General features: G+C 35.5%; 1 protein-coding gene across 1 annotated transcript in view; it reads left to right on the top strand.

Moving 5' to 3' along the window:
* Positions 1-22,006, top strand: part of LOC136837888 (uncharacterized) — a 269,555-nt gene that overhangs the window by 57,315 nt on the left and 190,234 nt on the right. Inside the window, exon 2 of the mRNA XM_067102772.1 lies at positions 3,718-3,947. Within this exon, the coding sequence (XP_066958873.1) occupies positions 3,718-3,947 (230 nt within the window). The remainder of the gene's footprint in view (positions 1-3,717; positions 3,948-22,006) is intronic.

Here is a 22,006-nt window from a genome sequence, read left to right as displayed (position 1 = left end):
TACATGTATATATATAAAGTCTATAATTTGTATATAAGAAAATTCATTTCATCATCAAGAAAGCATATAAGTGATTTAGTCGATTTAACACACACACACACACGTACTCACTCACTCAATCATTCACTCATATATATATATATATATATATATATATATATATATATATATATATATATATATATATATATATATATATATATATATATAAAATTATAATCACTTTTGTAGGTGGTTCATTTATCACACATTACCGCAGGTGAACAATAAGAGACGGGGTGTAGGTCCTGACTGGTTTCGACTTTATTTCCAAGCCATTGACGAAGGACTGCTATAGAGCATTAGAAGTCACAAGTATATATACTACAGGAACAGTACTGAAGAACATACACAACCGTTAGAGACTACATATCCACCCATAGGCCGGTGTCAAGGTAGGAGTGGCCTTCAAAATTCATTTGGCTAAAAATCACAATATACTCTGAGGGGACAATACTGATAAACATACCGACCAGGTGTCAGGGAGGCGGGGTTAGAAAACTCATTAGCACTGCTGTCCCCATACTGTTTACAAATATGATAATCGTATTTCCACACACCTCTACTGCCTACCTTAAAATTTAAGCAACTTAAAAATTTCTTTTGATGCTAAAGGATCAAGGTTATGCTTCCCTTGACTGATATTCATATTATGGCTGTAACTTTATTTTATAAAGCTAGATTCAATGATATTCCTTTCCAGTGTGTTATTAGAATATACAGTGCTTTTTGTCCCTTCCCAGTTGACAGCAATGAAACATGTACTTATCAAGAACTCACCCGACAATACTAAAGGGTGTGTATATAAAACTCCATGTAAGTCTTATGACAACTTTTATGTTGGGCAAACGGGTAAAGCACTGGAAAAGAGAATAGGACAGCATAAAAAATGTGCTAGATATATGCAAGGGAACAGTGGTATTTTTGTACATGTTAGTGAGAACAATCATGCTATCAACTGGGAAGGGGCAAAAAGTATTGTGTATTCTAATAACGCACTGGAGAGGAATATCATTAAATCTAGCTTTATAAAAGAAAGTTAGAGCCATGATATGAATATCAGTCAAGGGATGTATAAACATGATCTTTAATATCAAAAGAAATTTGTAAATTGTTTAAATTTGAAGGGAGGCAGTAGAGATGAATGGAAATAAGATTACCATATTTGTAAACACAGTTCGGGGGCAGCAGTGCTATGATTTTCCAAACCCCGCTTCCCTGACACCTGTCAGGTGTGGATCTGATGTCGCCTATGGTCTGTATGTTTATCAGTATTGTCTCCTGAAAGTATATCGTGATTTTTAGCCAAATGAGTTTTGAAGGCCACTCCTACCTTGACACCGGCCTGTGGGTGGATATGTAGTCTCTAACGGTTGTGTATGTTCATCAGTACTGTCCTGTAGTATATATACTTGTGGCTTCTAATACTCTATGTCAGTCCTTCATCAATGGCTTTGAAATAAAGTCGAAATCGGTCAGGACCTAAACCCTGTCTCCTATTTTTCACCTGTGGCAATGTGTGAATGTATATATATATATATATATATATATATATATATATATATATATATATATATATATATATATATATATATATATATACGTCAAACTATCTAAATCACTAATGTGCTTCTATTTATCTAGGAATGAGTTTTGCCATATATTAGTTATTATAAATTTTTTTTGTAGTCAGTTACATAATATCCCATTTTGTTATACTGAGTTACATCTGTCGTATTAAACATCAGCAGATTCCATTCATCATTAGTTAAGGTAGAATAAATTGAATTTTTAAAAATAAAACTCGTTACTTGTGTGAAGCTCTCACTTACTTTATCTTGAAGATAAACCTTGCAACGCCCTTTTGTTCCGTTTGATTAGTTTCATCCCCTTGTCCGTAATAAACAGTATGTGCCTCAAAATGTTGACTTCAGAGGTATCGCGTTGGGTTAAGTAATCACTGATATATATTTTTGTCCCATGAGCTTGTTTTTACATATCACTGTTTGGGAAGAAAATGTCATTATGGATTTGTACACAAGGGAACTCTTTGCACATAATACTTCTATAAAATCATCTAAGAAGTTATTTTTTATTATGTGCCTGTATCGCTAAATAGCTCATGTGGTTATTGAGACAGAAATCATTGGTATAATAACGATTTTTCCCGCTTTGAGAGAGAGAGAGAGAGAGAGAGAGAGAGAGAGAGAGAGAGAGAGGTGTGTATGTGTGTGTCTCTCTCTAGTTTTTTCCATATTATGTATTACATTCATGCTTTGGACCTCTTCTTGCATTCACAAATCCTGCGGAAAAGTGTAGATTAAATCACGATAACTGGGAACAAACTGAACATTGCAGCACTGCAGAATAAGTAGGTGTATATTTACCAAGGGAAGACAAAATTTAACCTTAGTAGCTAGACTGAGTAAGAGATTGTGGGTAAGAAAATGCTTGTTGTTCGTGAGTCACAAAAGATGAGAAGAATGGAAGTAATACATTGAGTAATATGGTTTTACGAGAATCAGGCTATTTAATGCAAGGCCACAGGATGTTATCTCTGACTAAATAATCGAGTTGTCAACGGCAAGTCAGGTTATTATTATTATTATTATTATTATTATTATTATTATTATTATTATTATTATTATTATTCAAAAGATCAGCCCCTATTCATATAGAACAAGACCACAGGGACCATTGACTTTAAATTCAAAATTCCAAAGAATACGGTGTTCATTTGAAAAAGTTACAAAGGATAAGATGAAATACAGAGAAAAGAGATCAGTTATCAGAAAGGGGAAAAATATAAATTGATAAATCAATAGATAAATAGATAAAACTATTAAAAAAAATTATTAAACTACTAGGTGACTTGTTTTAGGATAGAAGGGCATCGCGTCTTGGCTTGAACATTTCATGTCCTAATCAAGCATCTTCATTTATTTCATTGACAAGTGAGGTTGTGAGGAGATAGTGTTTCAGGCAGTTTCTGTGTGTTAATTTGTTGTTTCTTTATAAGCAAACAACAGTAAGAAAATATGAAATAATTGCCCTTTTCCAGTAGCAGTGATCTCCCTTGCACGCCCTGTGCGAAGTTGAAGAATGGATCACAAGGCTCTTTAACCAGTAATCACTTTGAAGGACAGTAAGACAGGAATATAATAATAATAAAGATTGATGTCGTTATAAATCATCTGAAAATACTTGCATCTGTCCTGTTATAAATCCAGATTAGTGGAAAAATATCATCCAATGTCATCCACGTTATGGGTACTGTGTTAATTTGTCCATTAACTTAGTTTTTTCTTTTTTTAATGAGATCTCTTCTTTCTGTTTCCCTTTACCTTCTCTTACTTCCTACTGAGAACCATAATCTTTGGGAGCTTGAATTTCTAGTCAGTGGCCCCTATGGGCTTGTTCCATATGAATAGGGTTCATCTTCCGAATAATAATAATAATAATAATAATAATAATAATAATAATAATAATAATAATAATAATAATAATAACAGTGTAGGGGATATTTATGTACAAAAACTCTCTCGTTTCAGTCTTAAGATCATTCCAAGAACAAGAGTGTTTTGAGGTGTATCAGTAGAAGCAACCCATAAGGGTTACAAAACGAAATGTTACCGCAATGCGACGGATACTCAAGTTGTAGTTTCCGTTTTCCTGCAGCTGTTGGTGTATTCAACGGAAGCTCTGGACGAGGAAGCAGACTCCCAGACACAAGTTACCCTAGAATCCCTCGACGAGGTCATCAAGAGCATCATCGTCGTCTTCTTCGTCGCTTCCATCGTCATCTTCACCGGCGGACTATCATTGGCCTCCCGAGGCTGGAGTTCTCGGAGTCAGAGTACAGAGCGGAAGTCCGTGAGGATGTCCCAGTCCGGACTCCAATCCTTCAGGTAAGTCCGAGGATTTCCTTGTGTTTCTTCTGGCTCTTGTCTCGTCGTAAGTAGTAGCAGGACAACACCAACGATAAAAATGCTGGTTCCTGTTGTGGGGTAGTGCTGTCAGTGCGGTTCACGCGGCGCATTGTAAACATTACTTCATGTTCTTTGCAGCGTTCCTTCGGCCCCTTGCTGCAGCTCTTTTCATTCATTTTACTGTACCTCCGTTCATATTCTCTTTCTTTCCTCTTACTTTCCACCCTCTCCCAACAATTGTTACTTTGTGTTCTTTACAGCGTCCCTTCACCCCTAATTGCAACCCCTTTCATTAATTTTACTGTACCTCCATTTTTATTATCTTTCTTGAATCTTACTTTCCACCCTCTCCTACCAATTGTTTCATAGTGCAACTGACAAGTTTTTCCCCTGTTACATCTTAAAAACATCTTCACTTTCGATTTGCCTTTCAGCTCTGAATGACCTCAGATGTCTCATCGCTTGGCCTTTGGCCTAAATTTCATATTCCATTTCATAATAATGCTAATAATGATTAGTTTAATGGCTGTTAAGAAACTGGAGTCAGAATACAGTTCGAAAATTGAGTATGAAAATTGACTAGCACGCTAATACTTAATTATGGGTGAAATATTGATGAGATGCAAGTTTTCAAATCTGAGGAAAGAGACGATAAAAGAGCAGGTGCTTAATGAAGAGAAGGGTAATATTTCCATAAAACAGGAAGTCAAAGGTTCTCATTCATTAAGAGAACAAGGGCAAAGCATGGTGTTTCATTTTCGTTACCGATTTCTTTCGCAGAATAATGTGAAGTGAGCAACAATTTCTGAAAGACATGGAAACAGTTCTGGTGATGGTTGTATTTTGTGTGTACGTGTGTGTTCGTTTATGTGTGTTTATTTGTGTATGGATGCGTGTTTGTGTGTGTGTGTGCGTGGGTAGGAAGAAGGAGAAAAACGTATTTTGCTTTTGTACAGGTTCCTACACATATGTATGATCACAAAATAGCCACACATCTTCACTGTGTAGCCTATATATATTCAAATCTGAACATGCGTGAATTAAATTACAGAATTATACTTGTTTGAAAATACCGAAAAAGTTATTGAGTCACCTCTGATATATATATATATATATATATATATATATATATATATATATATATATATATATATATATATATCACTCAATCAAGCAATCATTTCCTGTGGCACTCATGGTATTATACATAGGAACTCAGAGCACCACATTCTGTTCTGTGCTAACTGTGTGTACACACACACACACACACACACACACACCCACACACACACACACACACACATACATATATATATATATATATATATATATATATATATATATATATATAGGGAAAAGAGAGAGTGTATATATAGGGGGGGAGAGAGAGAGTGTACTTACTAAAAGTTACCATATCATGCTGGAGCTCATTTGAAAAGCTATAAACAAAAAAGTCTGTTCTTTTTGTATATAACTATTAGAGAAATCCGCAGATATGCCTGAACAAAGTCAGAACAGCCCTGAGCAAACCCCATGTAAATACAGAATCAATTTCTTTTCCGGAAGTTCTCACCAAAGAAATACGAACAACTGCGCGAATATTTGAATCTTGTGGTCTTATTATTAGCAACTGACGTTTTATTTACTCAATTAACTCTGGACACGCTGCAATCATCTGCTAATTTCCTTTGCTGTAATGGAACCATTCGTTGTCCGCTGTTTACTCCGACAGAATTAATGATCCTGCCGACAGAATTAATGATCCTGCCTTGCACGAAAACATGTTTAGCTTATTAGAGAACAAATTATTATACAGTATGTTAAATGACAGGGTCATAAAGTTTGAAACTTTATGACTGAAGGCTGATAAGATATAGTAACACCATAGAGAAATTGGGCAAAATTGAAGACAGAGAAGAAGATAAAGTTTGAAACTTATGACTAAAAGCTGAGAGGAAACAGCAACCCCATATAGAAAATGGGCACAGCTGAAGACAAAGAAGATAAAGTTTGAGACTTTATGACAAAAGGTTGATAGGAAACAGTAACATCTTAGAGAAAATCGTAGAGCTGAAAACAAAGAAGAAAATGAAGTTTGAAACTTTATGACTGAAGACTGATAGGAAACAGCAACCCCATTTTGATAGGAAACAGCAACCCCACAGAGAAAATGGTAAAGTTGAAGACAAATAAAAAGATAAACTTTGAAACTTTATGACTGAGGGCTGATAGGAAACAGCAACACCATAGATAAAATGGTAAAGCTGAAGACAAAGAGGAATATAAAGTCTGAAACTTTATGGCTGAAAGCTGACGTTTTTCCATAGAACTTTACCTGCTGAATAAGAATTTAAAGTAATATTTTGTCGCTCGGCTGTAATTAAGCTGTAAATTATCTTAGAACTGGTGTGGTAAAACCCTTTCAAGAATAGCTAACAGTAAGGGGGACCTGTTGGGAATTCAGGGTTTTTTGGTGGGGTAAATAACTTGGGAAAAGGTTTGGGTACCTTATTGTTGTATTTCCTGTTATATATGTCATTTGGAACACGAAATACAAGCGTAAAAAGAAGGGCGAATAAATGGATAGTGGGAGCTGTTCCAAAGGCACTTTTCATTCACTGATTCTAAGCCTTAACACGCATGCGCTAGCTTTCGGTTCACCAATCAGCAGCTGCCAGTTTTCTGCACTTAGTGAGAGCTGCGAGAGACTGGCAATTGACGTTTTCCTGAAATATTTTACTTGCTGAACAAGAATTTAAAGTAATTACCTCTTGCCAGAACATACGAGCTTGCCAGGAATCTTTAAAAATGCAGATAAGGCATGCAGCGCCATTCTGCCATGGCAACCTATAGAGCAGCGTTTTTCAACCTGTGCGCCCCGTGAGGTGCTCAGGTGCGCCCCAAGGAATAGGAAAATTATATTCTAATGTTTAAAATATCTGTTATTATTTTCATAAATTTTGCAGACACCGAGCATGTGTTTCTATGTCTGAGTCAAGTCTTCGATATTTGACATTGTAAACTGGAAGATAAATTCCTTAATCTTTCCTTTTCATTTCATTGGGGGTTTAAATCACATTACTGGGCTCTCTCTCTCTCTCTCTCTCTCTCTCTCTCTCTCTCTCAGAGAGAAAGGAGGTAAGGTAAATTCCTTGATCTTTCCCTTTCATTTCCTTGGGGTTTAAATCCGTCATTACTGGCCTCTATTCTTTAAGAATTTCTATCCTGCTAATCTTCTTAGTAGTTGCTTAGCCGAAAATGACAACCTCAGTTTTTTTTTTTTCTTAAGGCTACTGGACACATTTTCCTTTCACGAACACCTTTCACACAAGTTTATGTGTTTGTTTTATGCTTTGCAAAATTCATTGCTAAATGAAAATTTATATTCTTAATTATTTCATCCTTAACCTCAGTATCGGAAAAAAAAATAATTTTATTGCCGATATATGAATTTCCATAAAAAAAATGTGTTAAGAGCCAGTCCTTTTTCCAGTACTTTTTGACTGGTTCTACGAAATCTTCAGTTACATTCGTGGTTGAAATGGAACTGACAATCTTAATCTTTTATTACTTTTGGTAGATTTTTTTACATTTTCTTTTTCATGATTCTCTCTCTTTCTCTCTGATACTTGAATATTAAATTGTAGAATTGTTGTGATGAAGAGTAGTATATTCTTCTGTCAACATAATTTCTTAAGTTCCTGCATTATCCATCGATTCTCAGCCACAGTAGCTGCCTGTCGCTCTTAATCTCTGATTTTCTCTCATAAAAGCAAAGCAGGAATAATACCAAATTTCCCCTGAGGCCAGATACCAGAATAAACTAAGCTTAATCTAGTACAGTAATCCATATTTGTGGATCCAGGTTAATGACTTCACCATATGGTCAGTGCAGTGGATGAAAGGACATAGCTAATACCCAATTTTCCTTGAGGTCGGTTGGCCATAGAATTAACCAGTGCAGCAATCCAGGTTAGTGACTTATAATCTAGGTTAATGACTTCACCATATGGTGGCTGACATGTCAAAGCGGTTTTTTGATTCGTAACGATGACCTCCGTGTCCTGTTTAAAAGCAAGGGCATCTGCTATTCTGGTCAGTCAGTCAATAGATACCTAACTGCTGCTACATTACTCTTCAAAGGTCTCGTTCAAGATACTCAGTGAATCATAATTCGTGGACTTTTTTATATAATAGAAAACCAGGTGGACTACCCATAAAATGGACAGATTTTTAGGCAAGAAACGTACCAGTGAGGAACTTAATTCTAATAATGAAACCGTTTCGAGTGAAGTGAAGTGTCCAGATAAGAAAATTAAGATTAGACCTAATCGGAAATACGACAAAAGTTATTTAAGTTTTGGCTTCACGTGGGCTGGAGATGAAAATCAGCCTCTCCCATTGTGCTTCGTTTGTGGTTGCAAAATGTCAAATGAGTCGATGCTTCCTAGTAAATTAAGTAAACATTTTCAAAGATCGCATTGCAGTCTTCAAGGAAAAGACTTAAATTATTTCAAAAGACCACTTGAGCAACAAACAAAGCAAGCATTTGCTTTCAAAAGTAGAGTAACGTTGTCTCAAAAAGCTCAAATTGCATCTTATGAAGTATCGGAAATGATTGCCGTAAAGATGAAGTCACATACTCTTGCTGAATCTATTATTTTGCCCGCTTGCAGAAAGATGGTGAAGACTATGTTAGGAGATGATGAAGAGAAACAATTAAGTAAAATTCCACTATCAAATGATACTGTTCATAGGCGTGTTCTGGAAATGTCTACCGATATTGAGGAAAATCTTTGTCATAATAAACTTCAGGATGCATACTTTGTGCTACAAGTTGATGAATCAACAGACATAAGTAACAAAGCGCAACTACTGGCTTATATTCGCTTTATTGATGGAGATAGAATAGTAAATCAGTATCTTTGTTGCAAGGAATTGCTGACCACTACTAAAGGTGAAGATATTTTCCTTATTTTGAATAGTTATTTTGAGAAATGGAATTTATCCTGGGAGTCGTGTGTTGGAATTTGTTCTGATGGAGCTCCATCAATGGTGGGTTCCATTAAAGGTCGTGCATCATTTGTAAAGCAAAAGAATCCCAAAATAATAACAACTCACTGTTTCTTGCATAGAGAGGTCCTGATGGCAAAAACACTGGGTATTAAATTGAAAGAGATCTTTGATCAAGTTGTCGAAATGGTAAATTTCATCAAGACTAGACCAGTAAAGGCTCGCATATTTGAACAACTTTGTGAAAACATGGATTCACAACACACTCGCTTGCTAATGCACACAGAAGTGAGATGGTTGTCAAGAGGAAAGGAACTCTGTCGTGTGCTTGAACTTCGCGAGAACTACTGGCATTTTTTAAAAAAAGAAAATAAAAGTAAATTTTGTGGACTTTTGGAATGTGAGTTTTGGGCATCAAAATTGGAATATCTGACTGATATGTTTCAACACTTGAATAATCTGAACATGTCTATGCAAAGTGGAAATGAAAATCTTCTCTCATCTGCCGACAGAATCAAAGCATTCCAGAAAAAAATAGTGATTTGGAAAAGAAAAGCAAGTTCAGGCTGTTTGGAAATGTTTCCTTTGCTGAGAAAATGCTATTCAGACGATTTAATTCCTTTAATAGTGGATCATTTAGCGACTCTGGAAGGTAATCTGAATTATTACTTTCCCTCAATAAACACCGAGCAGTACGACTGGATTCGCAACCCTTTCATTGATATTTCTACCGAGGACGTTGGCTTTTCGTTAACAGAAGAGGAAGAGCTGGCCGCTATATCTACTATTATTATTATTATTAAAATAGTTTAATCAGACACTGAGCTGACCATCAGCTCTCATAGGGCTGGCCCGAAGGATCAGGATGGAATGACAAGTCTAGGCTAGAAGCCTAGCACTGGGACCTAATAAGTCACTTGTCAATGATGATGAATGAAAATGAAATTAAAAGCTGTAAAAAGGTATACGCTTTCATACAGGAACACACTCACACAATAAATACATTTAAACTCATGCTTCCATACATACTCACTAAAAAGGTATATAAAAATTCAAAATAAATTAGGTAAAATCATAAAATTTACTTGTTTTAAAATTCATTATTCTGATTTTTTTTTATATTTTTCCAATTAATTTGCAGCTTCTCATAAACATTAAAATGGGTGTTATTGAGAACGTTGAAGATTCTGACAAAATTTCTTCTATCGGTCTATTTCCAAAATTTGATAATCGCTGCAGATTATATTTTGGACATTCACACAGTATATGCTTAACTGTTATCGGCACATTGCAATCTGGGCATTTGGGAAGAGGGCCACATGGACTGTTCATTAAGTGTCCATGTGTCAAACGAGTATGGCCTATTCGAAGACGTGTCAGAATTACTTGTGCTTGTCTTTCTCTCTGATATGATGAACTCCATTTTCCAACACTGGATTTTATCTGTTTTAATTTATTATTTTCAGGTTCTTCATTCCATATATTTTGCCATTTTTTTACAAGGACTGTTTTTATATATCTTGTATAGTCACTGATAGGGATGTCTACATTTGTTCTTGTCATGTGGACCGCTTCTTTAGCTGCTTTATCAGCCTCTTCATTTCCCTTAATCCCTACATGGGCAGGGATCCAACATACTTCAATATTTTTTCCCTTATTATACAATTTATGGAGAGAGAACTTTATATGTTGTACAATATTATTTTTTTTATTATAGCTTTGAATAGCTTCTATAGCACTTCCGAGTCGCTATAAATTACAAAATTATTATATGAGACTTCTCTTATTATTTTTATGGCTGATACTATTGCACATAACTCAGCTGTAAATACAGAAGCTTTGTCTGGGAGAGAGAACTGATACGTTTTGTTTTGGGATACCGCGGCATATCCCACTCCGTATTGTGACTTAGATCCGTCAGTATATATTGCGTAATGTGGACCTTTTCGGATTATATGCTCTGCTGCATGTTGTCTATGGTATTCTGGAGTATATGAATGATTTTTTGATAAATATTTCAAGTGTGTACAAATTCTCATTTTATTCATTGTCCAAGGAGGAGGCAATTTTAACATTACAGACAATTGTATATACATATTTAGTGACTCAAACAATCTTCTAGCCCTAATTGGGAAAGAAGGTGGATGATTGTTTATAAACACATCTCTTAATCCAAATAATTTTTGGTTGAGAATCATTTGTCTGAATTCTCAGAGCACTCTTCATTGTTACTAGCTCTCTATGGAGAGACAGAGGTAGTTCACCACATTCAACTTGTAAAGATGATGTTGGTGATGATCGAAAAGCTCCTGAACATATTCTAAGGCCCTCATTATGAACTGGGTCTATCGTTTTCAGCGTTGCGTCTGATGCCGAGCCATATATTTCACTTCCATAATCAACGATAGACAGCACTGTTGCTTTATACAATAAAGTAAGGGTATGTCTATCGGCTCCCAAGTAGTGTTTGATAGTTTTTTAATTAGGTTTAATGCTTTTTACATTTTGATTTCATGTATGTTATGTGGGCTTTCCAGTTCATGTGAGTATCAAATACTAATCCTAAAAATTTTGCTGTTTGGCCAATTGGTATACTATGGTTTCTGATTTTCAAGTCTATTTCTTCTCCTTTTTTCCACTTTTAATTTTTATAAAACATGATTGCTTGGGTTTTATCTATGGAAAATTTAAAGCCTACAGATAAAGCCCATTCATCTATTTTTATTATGCTTTTATTAATTATTCGTTCTGCATGTTTTATTCGAGATGCTGAATAATATATGGCAAAATCATCCATATACAGGTTACTTTTAATACCAATAGGTAGATTATTACTGATATCATTGATTGCTAAAGTAAACAGCTTGCCACTAAGGACGCTTCCCTGTGGAACACCATTTTCAAGAGGAAATGTTCTAGACAGAACATCATCAATTCTCACCTGAAAACTGCGATTTGTCAAGAAGTTTTGGATAAACATAGGTAAATGTCCACGGATGTTATTTTCATGTAACGTTTTTAATATTGCATACCTCCATGTAGTATCATATGCCTTTTCAATGTCAAAAAACACGGCTATAGTAATTTGTTTTCGTTCAAATTCTCTTCGTATGTGATCTTCTAAGTTAGATAGAGAATCCAGTGTCGATCTGTTACATTGAGATCCAAATTGAGTGGGAGTCAAAATTTTGTTTTCTCGAATGTGCCATGTTAGTCGAGCATTTACCATTTTTTCTAGTAATTTGCATAGACAACTAGTTAAAGAAATTGGTCTGTAATTGTTTACATTACTGGGATCTTTTCCTGGTTTGGGGATAGGAATAATTATAGCTTTACGCCATTCATTAGGAAATAAATTTCGAAGCCATAAGTGGTTATAAAACTCTAATAAGTATGCCTTTGCCAAAGGTGCTAAATGGCAGATCATTTCAAAACAAATACTGTCACCTCCAGGGGCAGATTTATTGCTGTTCAACAATGCAAATTCTAACTCATCCATATTAAACTTTCTATTATAATAAATATCTTCTATGGTTTCAAAATTTATTGTTATTAACTCTATATTATTTTTCCTTGTTTGGAAATGCTCATCTAAATTTTTGTCGCTACTTACTTTTGCTAAACTTTCACCTATTACATTACTTATTTCTTTAGGATCAAGCATTCTTTTCCCATCTTTTATTATGGCATGTCTAGGTGGTTTAACATGGGTACCATTTATTTTCCTAAATTTTTCCCATATTTTTTGTATGGGAGTATTATTAGAGAGATCTGATACATATTTTCTCCATGAAATGATTCTTCCTTGAATTACTTCTCTTTTAAATTTTGCAGATACTTTGTTATATAGAGGTTTTAATGTATTAATTTCTAATAATAATATAGTCAGTTTTTTGTAAGTTTTCTTCTAATATCGGTAATGATTTATTTATTTTACTGAATTTTCTATTCAAATTATCTAATCGTCTCCCAATTTGGTGTTTTACTTTTATTAATTCTGTTAGTTTTTCAGACCACCATGGGACTTTGTGTTTTGTTGGATGAGATTTGGATTTTGGTATTGCTTTATCAGCTGCATTTGTAATGAAATCAACAAGAAATTTATTAGTTTTATTGTGGTCTTTTGAATATTCAAATGGTGGGATATCTCTAGTGTGGAATTCATATTGCTCCCAATCTGCTTTATAAATGTTATATTGAGGACATGCTTGGTGGGGTTATTTTGTAAAAATGAAATTAATATTGGGAAATGGTCACTTGTATGCAGGTCATCAACTGTATTCCAATCTAATCTATCTACTATTTTTGTTGTACATAGAGTTAAGTCGATTGAGGAAAATGTTCCATGTGTTTTAGAAAAATATGTGTTGATTTCGTTGTCATTTATGCAGCAAATGTCATATAAATCTATGAATTCTTCTATTTTACTCCCTGCTCTATTTGAGTCTGTACAATTACAGTCCCACATCGGGTTGTGGGCATTAAAATCACCTACTATTAATATAGGTTCTTTGGTGTTATTAGGTAACTCTTTAAGTTTGTCTAAGTCATAATTTTTATTGGGTTGGTTGTATAAATTATAAATTACATAATTATCGTTTTTTATTCGTATTCTGATACTCGATATTTGCAGATCATTAAAGTTTACAGGTACTTTGTCATAACATACTTTGTTATGTACATATATAGCAGTACCTAAATTTCCTTCTTCCTCTCTAGATGAAGATGCTAAGGTATATTTACCTATTGTTGATATTGTTTTCTTGACATGTTGTAAACATAATATCATAGGTTCGTATTCTTTTAGTAATCGTTGTATTTCTCCTAGGTGTAATCTGGTCTGCAGACCATTTACGTTCCATTGTATTATATAGCTATTGAAAATATTTTATTATAACGGTCGAGTTTTACTCTCTTTTTTTTGTATTATCAATTTGGATTTTTTCTAATAATTTTCTTACGACATTCATTTGTTTTTCTTTATAATATATTAAGTGCTCAACGCACATGCAACCTTTTTCATGGGTACTCAAATCTGTGGTTTCTTTTTTTCTATATTTCATAAAGTTTCTTATAACGTTTGTTAAGCCATCTTTTGTTATGTTTTTGTTATCGTTGCACAATGCAATGAAACAATCATTACATCCACAAGAGTTGTCATGTATATTTCTTTCTTTATTTGTTCTTGTTGTGTCAATTATTGGTGATGGAGTCATCTCCTCTCCTTTGACATATTCATTGTTGTCTAAGGTATGATTGTCTCCTACTTCTTCGGTATTTTGGATATCTGTATCCATTGGTTTTACTATTATTTTAGGAGATAATGGAATATTCTTAACTAGTTTTTGTTTTTGTTCTTTCTTCATATCTCTTGTTTTTGTTTTGACTGACGTTTCTCTAACAATTGTTGGTTTCTTTGTTTTGGGTGGTGTTCTTTTCCAATGGCCTTTTTTATCTTTAATTTCCAGTCTATCAGGTCCCTCCTCTGTTATTTCTGTAGTAGCATCCTCCTGTGTTGTTTCTATTTGCATTAATATTTCAAATGAATTGGATAAAATGTTATCCATATCATTTGTCCCTGTTTCTTTATTCTTTACCATTGTAGATTTTATTTCTAAGGCATTAATTTCTTCCTGAGAATTACTTTTCTGTGCTCCGTTATTTCTATTTGTATGCATTTTTGTTTCATTATTGGTTTTTGTTGTTAAAGAATATGTACGTTTCTTAGACGGATCTTGAATTCCTCTTACTTTCAATTCTAATTTAGCTTCTTTTACAGACATTCCAGTTCTTTCTTGCAATATATTCAACTCTGTATTGTATATATAGTACATACATTCTTTGGATCTTGCATGATGGTTTTGCCCACAGTTTATGCACTTTGGTTCGCTGCACTTCCATTGTGTGGCATGTTCTTCAGATCCACAATACGCGCATACAGGTTCATTTCGACAATATTTTTTCACATGTCCATATTTACTGCAATTCTGACATTGTAGCGGCTTTGGGACGTATGGTCTTACTTCTCTGGTTTGGCCTAAAATTTTTATTTTCTGAGGTAGGTCTTGGCCTTCAAATTTTATTTTTGCGATTTTTAAGACTTGTTTATTCTTTTCTTTACTTGGCAGATCACATAGTTCGCAATCCTGTACTTTGGGGTTTCTCTTTTTAAGTGAGTCTAACAGTATTTGCTTTTCAACTGGCTCGTTATTATTATCAGGAAGTACAATAGTACCCTGAATACTGTTCATAGTATCATGTTTTTTTATTTTTATATTTATGTTATCTATATTTTTATTGATAAATAATTTTCAGATTGACTTTTGTCGTGGCCTCTATAAGCCAAGTCTTTCTTTTATTTGTCTAAACGGCATTTCAGTCGTAGAGTGTCTGCTTAATAAATAATTTTCCAACTTGAGTGCTGATATTTTCTGGTCAGTTTCTGGGTTAGAAACCTTGACCAACTGTCACTCCCAAAGAGGGAGTCAAAGTGAATCAAGGTTGGGTCAAGACGGTATTTACTTTTTACTGGTTTCCTTTGTACTGGAGCATATGGTTCCAGTGTTATTGCATTCTGAATTTGTTTTGACTTTTCTAAAGAAGCGTTGTCAGATGAGGTTCCAATGGTTGTCAACCGTGCCGATTCGCTACCATCAAAGGGTCCAGGGGTACTCAAATCCTTAAACTTACTTGTCATAAAGATTGAAAAAAAAAAAGTAAACCTGAAAACCTTAAAGAGATATCATCAGCCTTTCATGGAGTTCATTCCTCCACTAATGGCACAAGTGAGAACCGACTCCCAAATGTCTGCATCCCTACCCTACCCCAAAGGGGATGGCACAACATGATTAGAGTGGCTCAAGTGTAAGCCAACCCGCTTGATAGGACTGAGAGCATTACTAGAATACAATCATCCCCACCCTAATCACATTATGGGCAAACCGGACAGAATGCCGAGAGTCCTATTCCCAGAACTAGACCCCCCCCTGGAATCCGTGGTCCAGTCCCGTAGAATAGTTCCGCCTGAAAACTCAGGTCCGAACATTATCGGGCAGTTGATGGTCCTGCCACGGTTCTCACTATTTAGCTTCGGATATAAACCCAATCCCAGCTATGATACCTTTCCCTGTTTACCAGGTCCAAGAAATTTGTACGAAAGTGAAAATATCCACGCCATTTAAATCGAAAGGTTTGTAGGTGATCCGTCAGGGCCCGGGCTCTTATTCTTCGTAAGAACGAAGAAGAAAAGCCAGGGCCCCTTACCCCCTCAACACGTGAAGGAACCTACTTCGAGGGGGCTATATCTACTGATCGGGGATTAAAGATCAAGCATAAATAGGTGCCCATCGATCAGTTTTAGATTTCAGTTAAAGAAGAATATTCTTCAATAGCAAACAAGGCATTAACGGTTTTATTGCAGTTTTCCACATCTTATCTTTGTGAATAATGATTTTCTGTACTAACTAACATTAAATGTAAAAGTAGATCTGATATCAAATCTATTGATGAAGAGTTGAGAGTTTGTTTATCACATATAAGTCCTAACATTCACAAAATTGCTAATTCTCATCAAGCACAGGTTTCTCATTAGGATACTTAAATGCAAAATGTAATATCTAAAAAAATAAATGGTTATTTTAGAATACATATCTATTATTTTCCTATTACTGCTACTACTATTATAAATTATATAATAATAATTATTATTATTATTATTATTATTATTATTATTATTATTATTATTATTATTATTATTATTATTATTATTATCATTATTATTATTATTATACAGACTATGAACCCCAACTGCTATAGATCCGAGAGCACTAGCAGGAAAAGCAGTCCCAAAGGAAATAAATGAGGAAAAAGACAATTAAAAGAAAATAAAAATATGCGGCATGTAAAAAAACACATATTTTAAAACATGCTTGAACGCTATGCACAAAAAAAGTAAAATATCGTCTCAGGAAAAAAGTATTACAGTACCAGCAACCTAAAGTCTCTGAAACTTTACAATAAATTCAGATTTCATAAGTATTTTGTCCATATTAAAATCAAAGGTGCGTCCCAAAGTTTCTGTTAATTCATAGATGTCCCCTGAGGTAAAAAGGTTGAGAAACACTGCTATAGAGGCCACCCAAGTTGAAAGCGGAAATGGTAATGTTTTGTTTCCCGTTTACGAAAGCTTCGAATAGTGTGCAGTGGAGATATACTATAGCAATTGACCCTTTTCTATGTTATTTTGCTTGCTTTACAAGAGTTTAAGGTAATATTTTGCCGGTCGGCTGCTGCTAAACTGTAATTTACCCTTGAGCTGTGTGCGACCCACTGGTACAGATGTGCAGTTTTCAAGGGTCAATTACATTTTAGTTACAGCCGACCGACAAAATATTATTTTAAATTCTTGTTCAGCAGGTAAAATAACATAGGAAAACGTCAATTGCCATAGGCTAGCTCACCGCGGACAACCAGCTTAGAATTACCAAGTTGAATATAAAGAAGAAGATAAAGTTTTAAACTATATGATGATGTTTAAAAAAGCAAATTGGTTTGATTTTTCATTTGACAGATCTGAGCAAATTCGGCTAATTGTAGTAAATGTAGCAGAAATTGCAGCAATCTTGGCAGCAGATGTAGAAAATATCAGTCAGCAATACTGGTAGCAGATGTTGAAAATATCACTGTCAGCAATATTGGTAGCAGATGTAGAAAATATCGCCGCGGTAATTTAGTTCCTCATTGGCAGGGTGGGTTCCTTTCTCAGCTAGCACTCCGCTGACCAGGCGTTCGAATCTCCGACCGGCCAATGAAGAATAAGAGGAGTTTATCTCTGGTGACAGAAATTCATTTCTCGCTATAATGTGGTTCGGATTCCACAGTAAGTTGTAGGTCCCGTTGCTAGGTAACTGATTGGTTCTTAGCCACGTAAAATAAATCTAATCCTTCAGACCAGTCCTAGGAGAGCTGTTAATCAGCTCAGTGGTCTGGTTAAACTAAGGTATACTTAACTTTTTAACTGCGGTAATTCAATAATAATAATAATAATAATAATAATAATAATAATAATAATAATAATAATAATAATAAAAAGGATGGCTGTATTATGCGAATTTATCTTTTACAGAATCTTTTCTATTTTCCTTATAATTCGTTTTTCAGGCTCAGCGATGTTGGTCAGCAACTGGCCAATATTCATATTGGAAAAGGATAATGTGTGGAATGCGGGAAGTCTTTTACTGAAATATTCAGTCAGAAATCCATGGAATCCTTCGTGGTCTGGATTCAGGTTCTTCTACTTCAGGTTGTGGTACCGTCGACATGTTTCGACCATCTTGTTGGTCATCCTCTGGACGTGGTTGAGAAAGATCTGGAAAAACAAGGTTGTTGTTGTTGTTGTTTAAGATTAAGCCAGCCTTGTGCTGGCACGGGCTCTTGCTCCTGGAGCAGCCCGTAACTGGATTTATCTGTCAAAATACAAAGAACAGTGCTTTTGGCTGTTAGTTGGTGAAAAAGAAAGAGGGTGACAGGCAGGATTGCAACCCCTTTGAACCTTACGGTACCCATCAGTAGGAGAGAAAGTTTTATAGCAGTGAGTCCCAGCCTAGTGTGAGAGGGCTGAGAAGGAAAAGGAAGAGAGCTTATGTCTGAGGGAAAGGTAGTGTAAAAAAAAAAAAAAAAATTATATATATATATATGTATACACACTCCTATATACTCATATATCTACAGTATACATACAAATATACACATAAGCATGCACACATACATATATGGAGCTGAGTTTTAAATACCCCTGTGTGCACACACCCGCATGCTATACATGTATGCATAAGTGAACACCTCCATATACCTTTGTAAAAATATATATATAAAGGTAACAACTCATACGCAGAGATGGGTTTCCGTTGCTGTTTTAACTATGAGAGTATTCTTTTACCTGAGGAGATGGGCAGGACATCAGAAGATTGCCAAGACTTGATAATATATATATGTATATATACAGAGCCAAAATGTGTATATTCCCATATACACACACATATGTGCATATATAAGTATATAAACAACTACACACACTTACCTAACAATATATATATTTATAGAGTCTAAGGCTCTTTCCCAGAAAGGGTAGTCTTTGGTGTCCCACTTACTGTTTGACCTGGGGGAGTGTTCTCTCACCTGGGAGGTGGGCAGAATGCCAGGAGATTGCCAAAAACCTGAAAATATATATATAGAGAGCAAAGATGTATGCATGCCCATATAAGCATGTACACATATATGTGCATGCATACATACGTATACAGCGGTCTACCCACACCTACTTAACAGTATATATACATATATACATACACATACATACATATACATAGATATGTATATATATACATACATATACACATACATACACACACACACACACACACACATACACACATATATATATATATATATATATATATATATATATATATATATATATATATATATATATATATATATATATATATATATATATATATATATATATATATACTTTCAGAGGCTTGTGGCCAGAAATGGGAAGATTTTTGCTGTACCCCTTGCTATTTTACTTTGGGTGGTGGGCGGGACATCAGGAGATTCCCATGTGTCCCTATGTTATCTAAGATATGTCTAGTGATCTGTGCCGGTGTCTGCTCATTTTCGGTCAGATTCGACCTGAGATCTTGCGTTTCTGGACAGTCCAGAAGGTAGTGTGCGAGGGGCTGATTCACCACTCGGTCACAGTACTGGCATGGCCTGTCTTCATTCCCAATCAGTTGCCAGCTGCATAGGTATCCTAGCCTTAGCCTATGCGTGATGACAGAGAGTTTTCTCGTGGTTTGCCTTGTTATGTCGTGAGGCTTGAAGTTTGTGACTTCTACGTACCACTTGGCCGTTCTTGAGTTTTGCAGATAGTGCTGTCGCACTTCACTTTCTTCTTGAAGTCTGATATATCTCTTTGCCATTTCTTTTAGTTGCGTGATTGATGGCTGCATATTTATGCTTACTGTGCTGCAGCTGAGAGCACTTTTGGCTAGGATGTCGGCCTCTTCATTTCCCTGGATCCCCACATGACTAGGAATCCAGTTGAGTACGATCCTCCTGCCGGCAGCTTGATGTGACTTGGCCACTGATTTGATTGCTAATATCAGTGTCACATTTTCTTTGGGTTTTGTTGCCTTGAGAACGAGGATTGCTCCTTTGGAGTCGGTATGTACTGTTGTGTGTCCTTGTTTCCGGATGGAGTCTTCTAAGGCTTTGGAAAAACAAGGCGCTTGGGTCGGTATTTATAGGGGGTCTGGCTTGGTGCTGAATTATGATTGGCTGCCCGGGGCAGGTCATCTCGGGCAGTGCCTTCTCTCCCATGTTGATGTTCGGGGCTCGTCTTGCGTGCGAGCGGCATTGTAGTGCTGGGGATGAATGGAAGAATTCCGAACCTCAGATGCGGAATTTTGATTCGCTCGTTCGCTATGGGGGTCGCTCGGTGCAGGTCTCCTGGCGGCCGTGGGGAAAACTATTTATATTAAGGTTTCTCGTATCAGTATGTATTCCATGAAGAACATAGTGCAGTAACTCCTGTCATAATTTTGTCAAGTACAAACAGGTAACTGATAAGTGGCCCTCTCCTTTAACGCCAAACTAAGCATTAAAACTTTTAAGAAGGTTCATTTTCTTATTAATAACTAAGCAGCCTCTTCGTCTGCAATTCAACACAAGATCTCAGCAATTCCTTTGGGTTTCAGAAGCCTGACTCTTTATTTTTTCCTCTCTGCTGAGTCCACTTCCCCCTCAAGAGAAATTTCCCCAGAGCCATCAACCCTCTTCTCGTCTTCCCCCGTCAGAGGGGAGGGAGAAGCATGCCTCATCAACTGGCCCCTTTCGTCCCAATATCCTTTTAGCCCTCACGCCCTTTCTCTCGTTTACTCTTCGGCGATATGGATATTAATGTTTGTGGATGTAAAAAAATATTACTAGGTATGTGACAAAAGTTCACACACAAAACAAACAAACAAGCACAAACCTTAAACTACAAATGACACATTTTTAAAATAATTTGTATTTTCCCTAACATACAAACCTGAGGTCTTTACATATTGGAAAGTTAATCGCATATGTAAAGACCCATATGTAAAGACCAAGAGTTAGTATGTTAAGAAAAATACAAATTACTTAAAAAAAATTTGTCATTTTTTCTTCAATTAGCACTGAATGCCGTTTCATCCCGCTTTATACTCTTAAACGCGTGGGATGTAATACCTATATTTTCATGCGAAACACATTCCCCCATTCCACGGCCAGGGACTAAAAGCATTCATTTTCCTCTTAAGTCTTTTGTAAGACAGTGCAGATGAAGTTCTGGTAATTCTATGTTCTCAGCTATATCTCAGCTACTTTAGTCAATATCACACAACGCAAAATACCGAGAAAGATATTTAGGGATATCTACCCCCTAAAATGAGTCCAAGCCCATTTTGGAAACGTTCCATTGTTTTAGGATTTGTTGTGGTTAGTGAACGAAACTTTAGTCAATTTCACATAACCCACAATACCGAGAAAATTATTTACCCTTCGCTTCAGCTGGGAATATTTATCTCCTAAAATGATTCCAAACCCATTTTGGAAACACTCCATTGTCTGAGGACTTGTGGTTAATGAACGAAATCATTGGTAATATTCTGGATAAAATTTTTCAAGTAGAACCCCTTCCTTACGTTGCAAAAGAACCCAATCACAGACCGGCCTGTCTGAATATTGTTGCAAAAAGAAATGGAAGGATTCTGTTATGTTAATAAATCAATTGCAACTTCACTAGTTACGAAATTACAGAAGATTCATAAAACATTTTGATGAAATTTATTTTCTCCAGGATAAAACGTAAGCTGATAAAAGACATAAAAACATAACAGACAAATAAGAAAATTAATGCTAGTTCAGTCTGCTTGATGCCACATCAATGCCCAAGTTATCCCTGAACCATCGGCTGTCATATGTGAATAGGAAATTGA

Source organism: Macrobrachium rosenbergii, unplaced genomic scaffold (genome assembly GCF_040412425.1).
Source record: "Macrobrachium rosenbergii isolate ZJJX-2024 unplaced genomic scaffold, ASM4041242v1 13875, whole genome shotgun sequence".
In the NCBI taxonomy this organism is placed as follows: domain Eukaryota; kingdom Metazoa; phylum Arthropoda; class Malacostraca; order Decapoda; family Palaemonidae; genus Macrobrachium; species Macrobrachium rosenbergii.
Note: the sequence above shows the minus strand (reverse complement) of the source record. Positions and strands in the feature narration are given on the sequence as shown.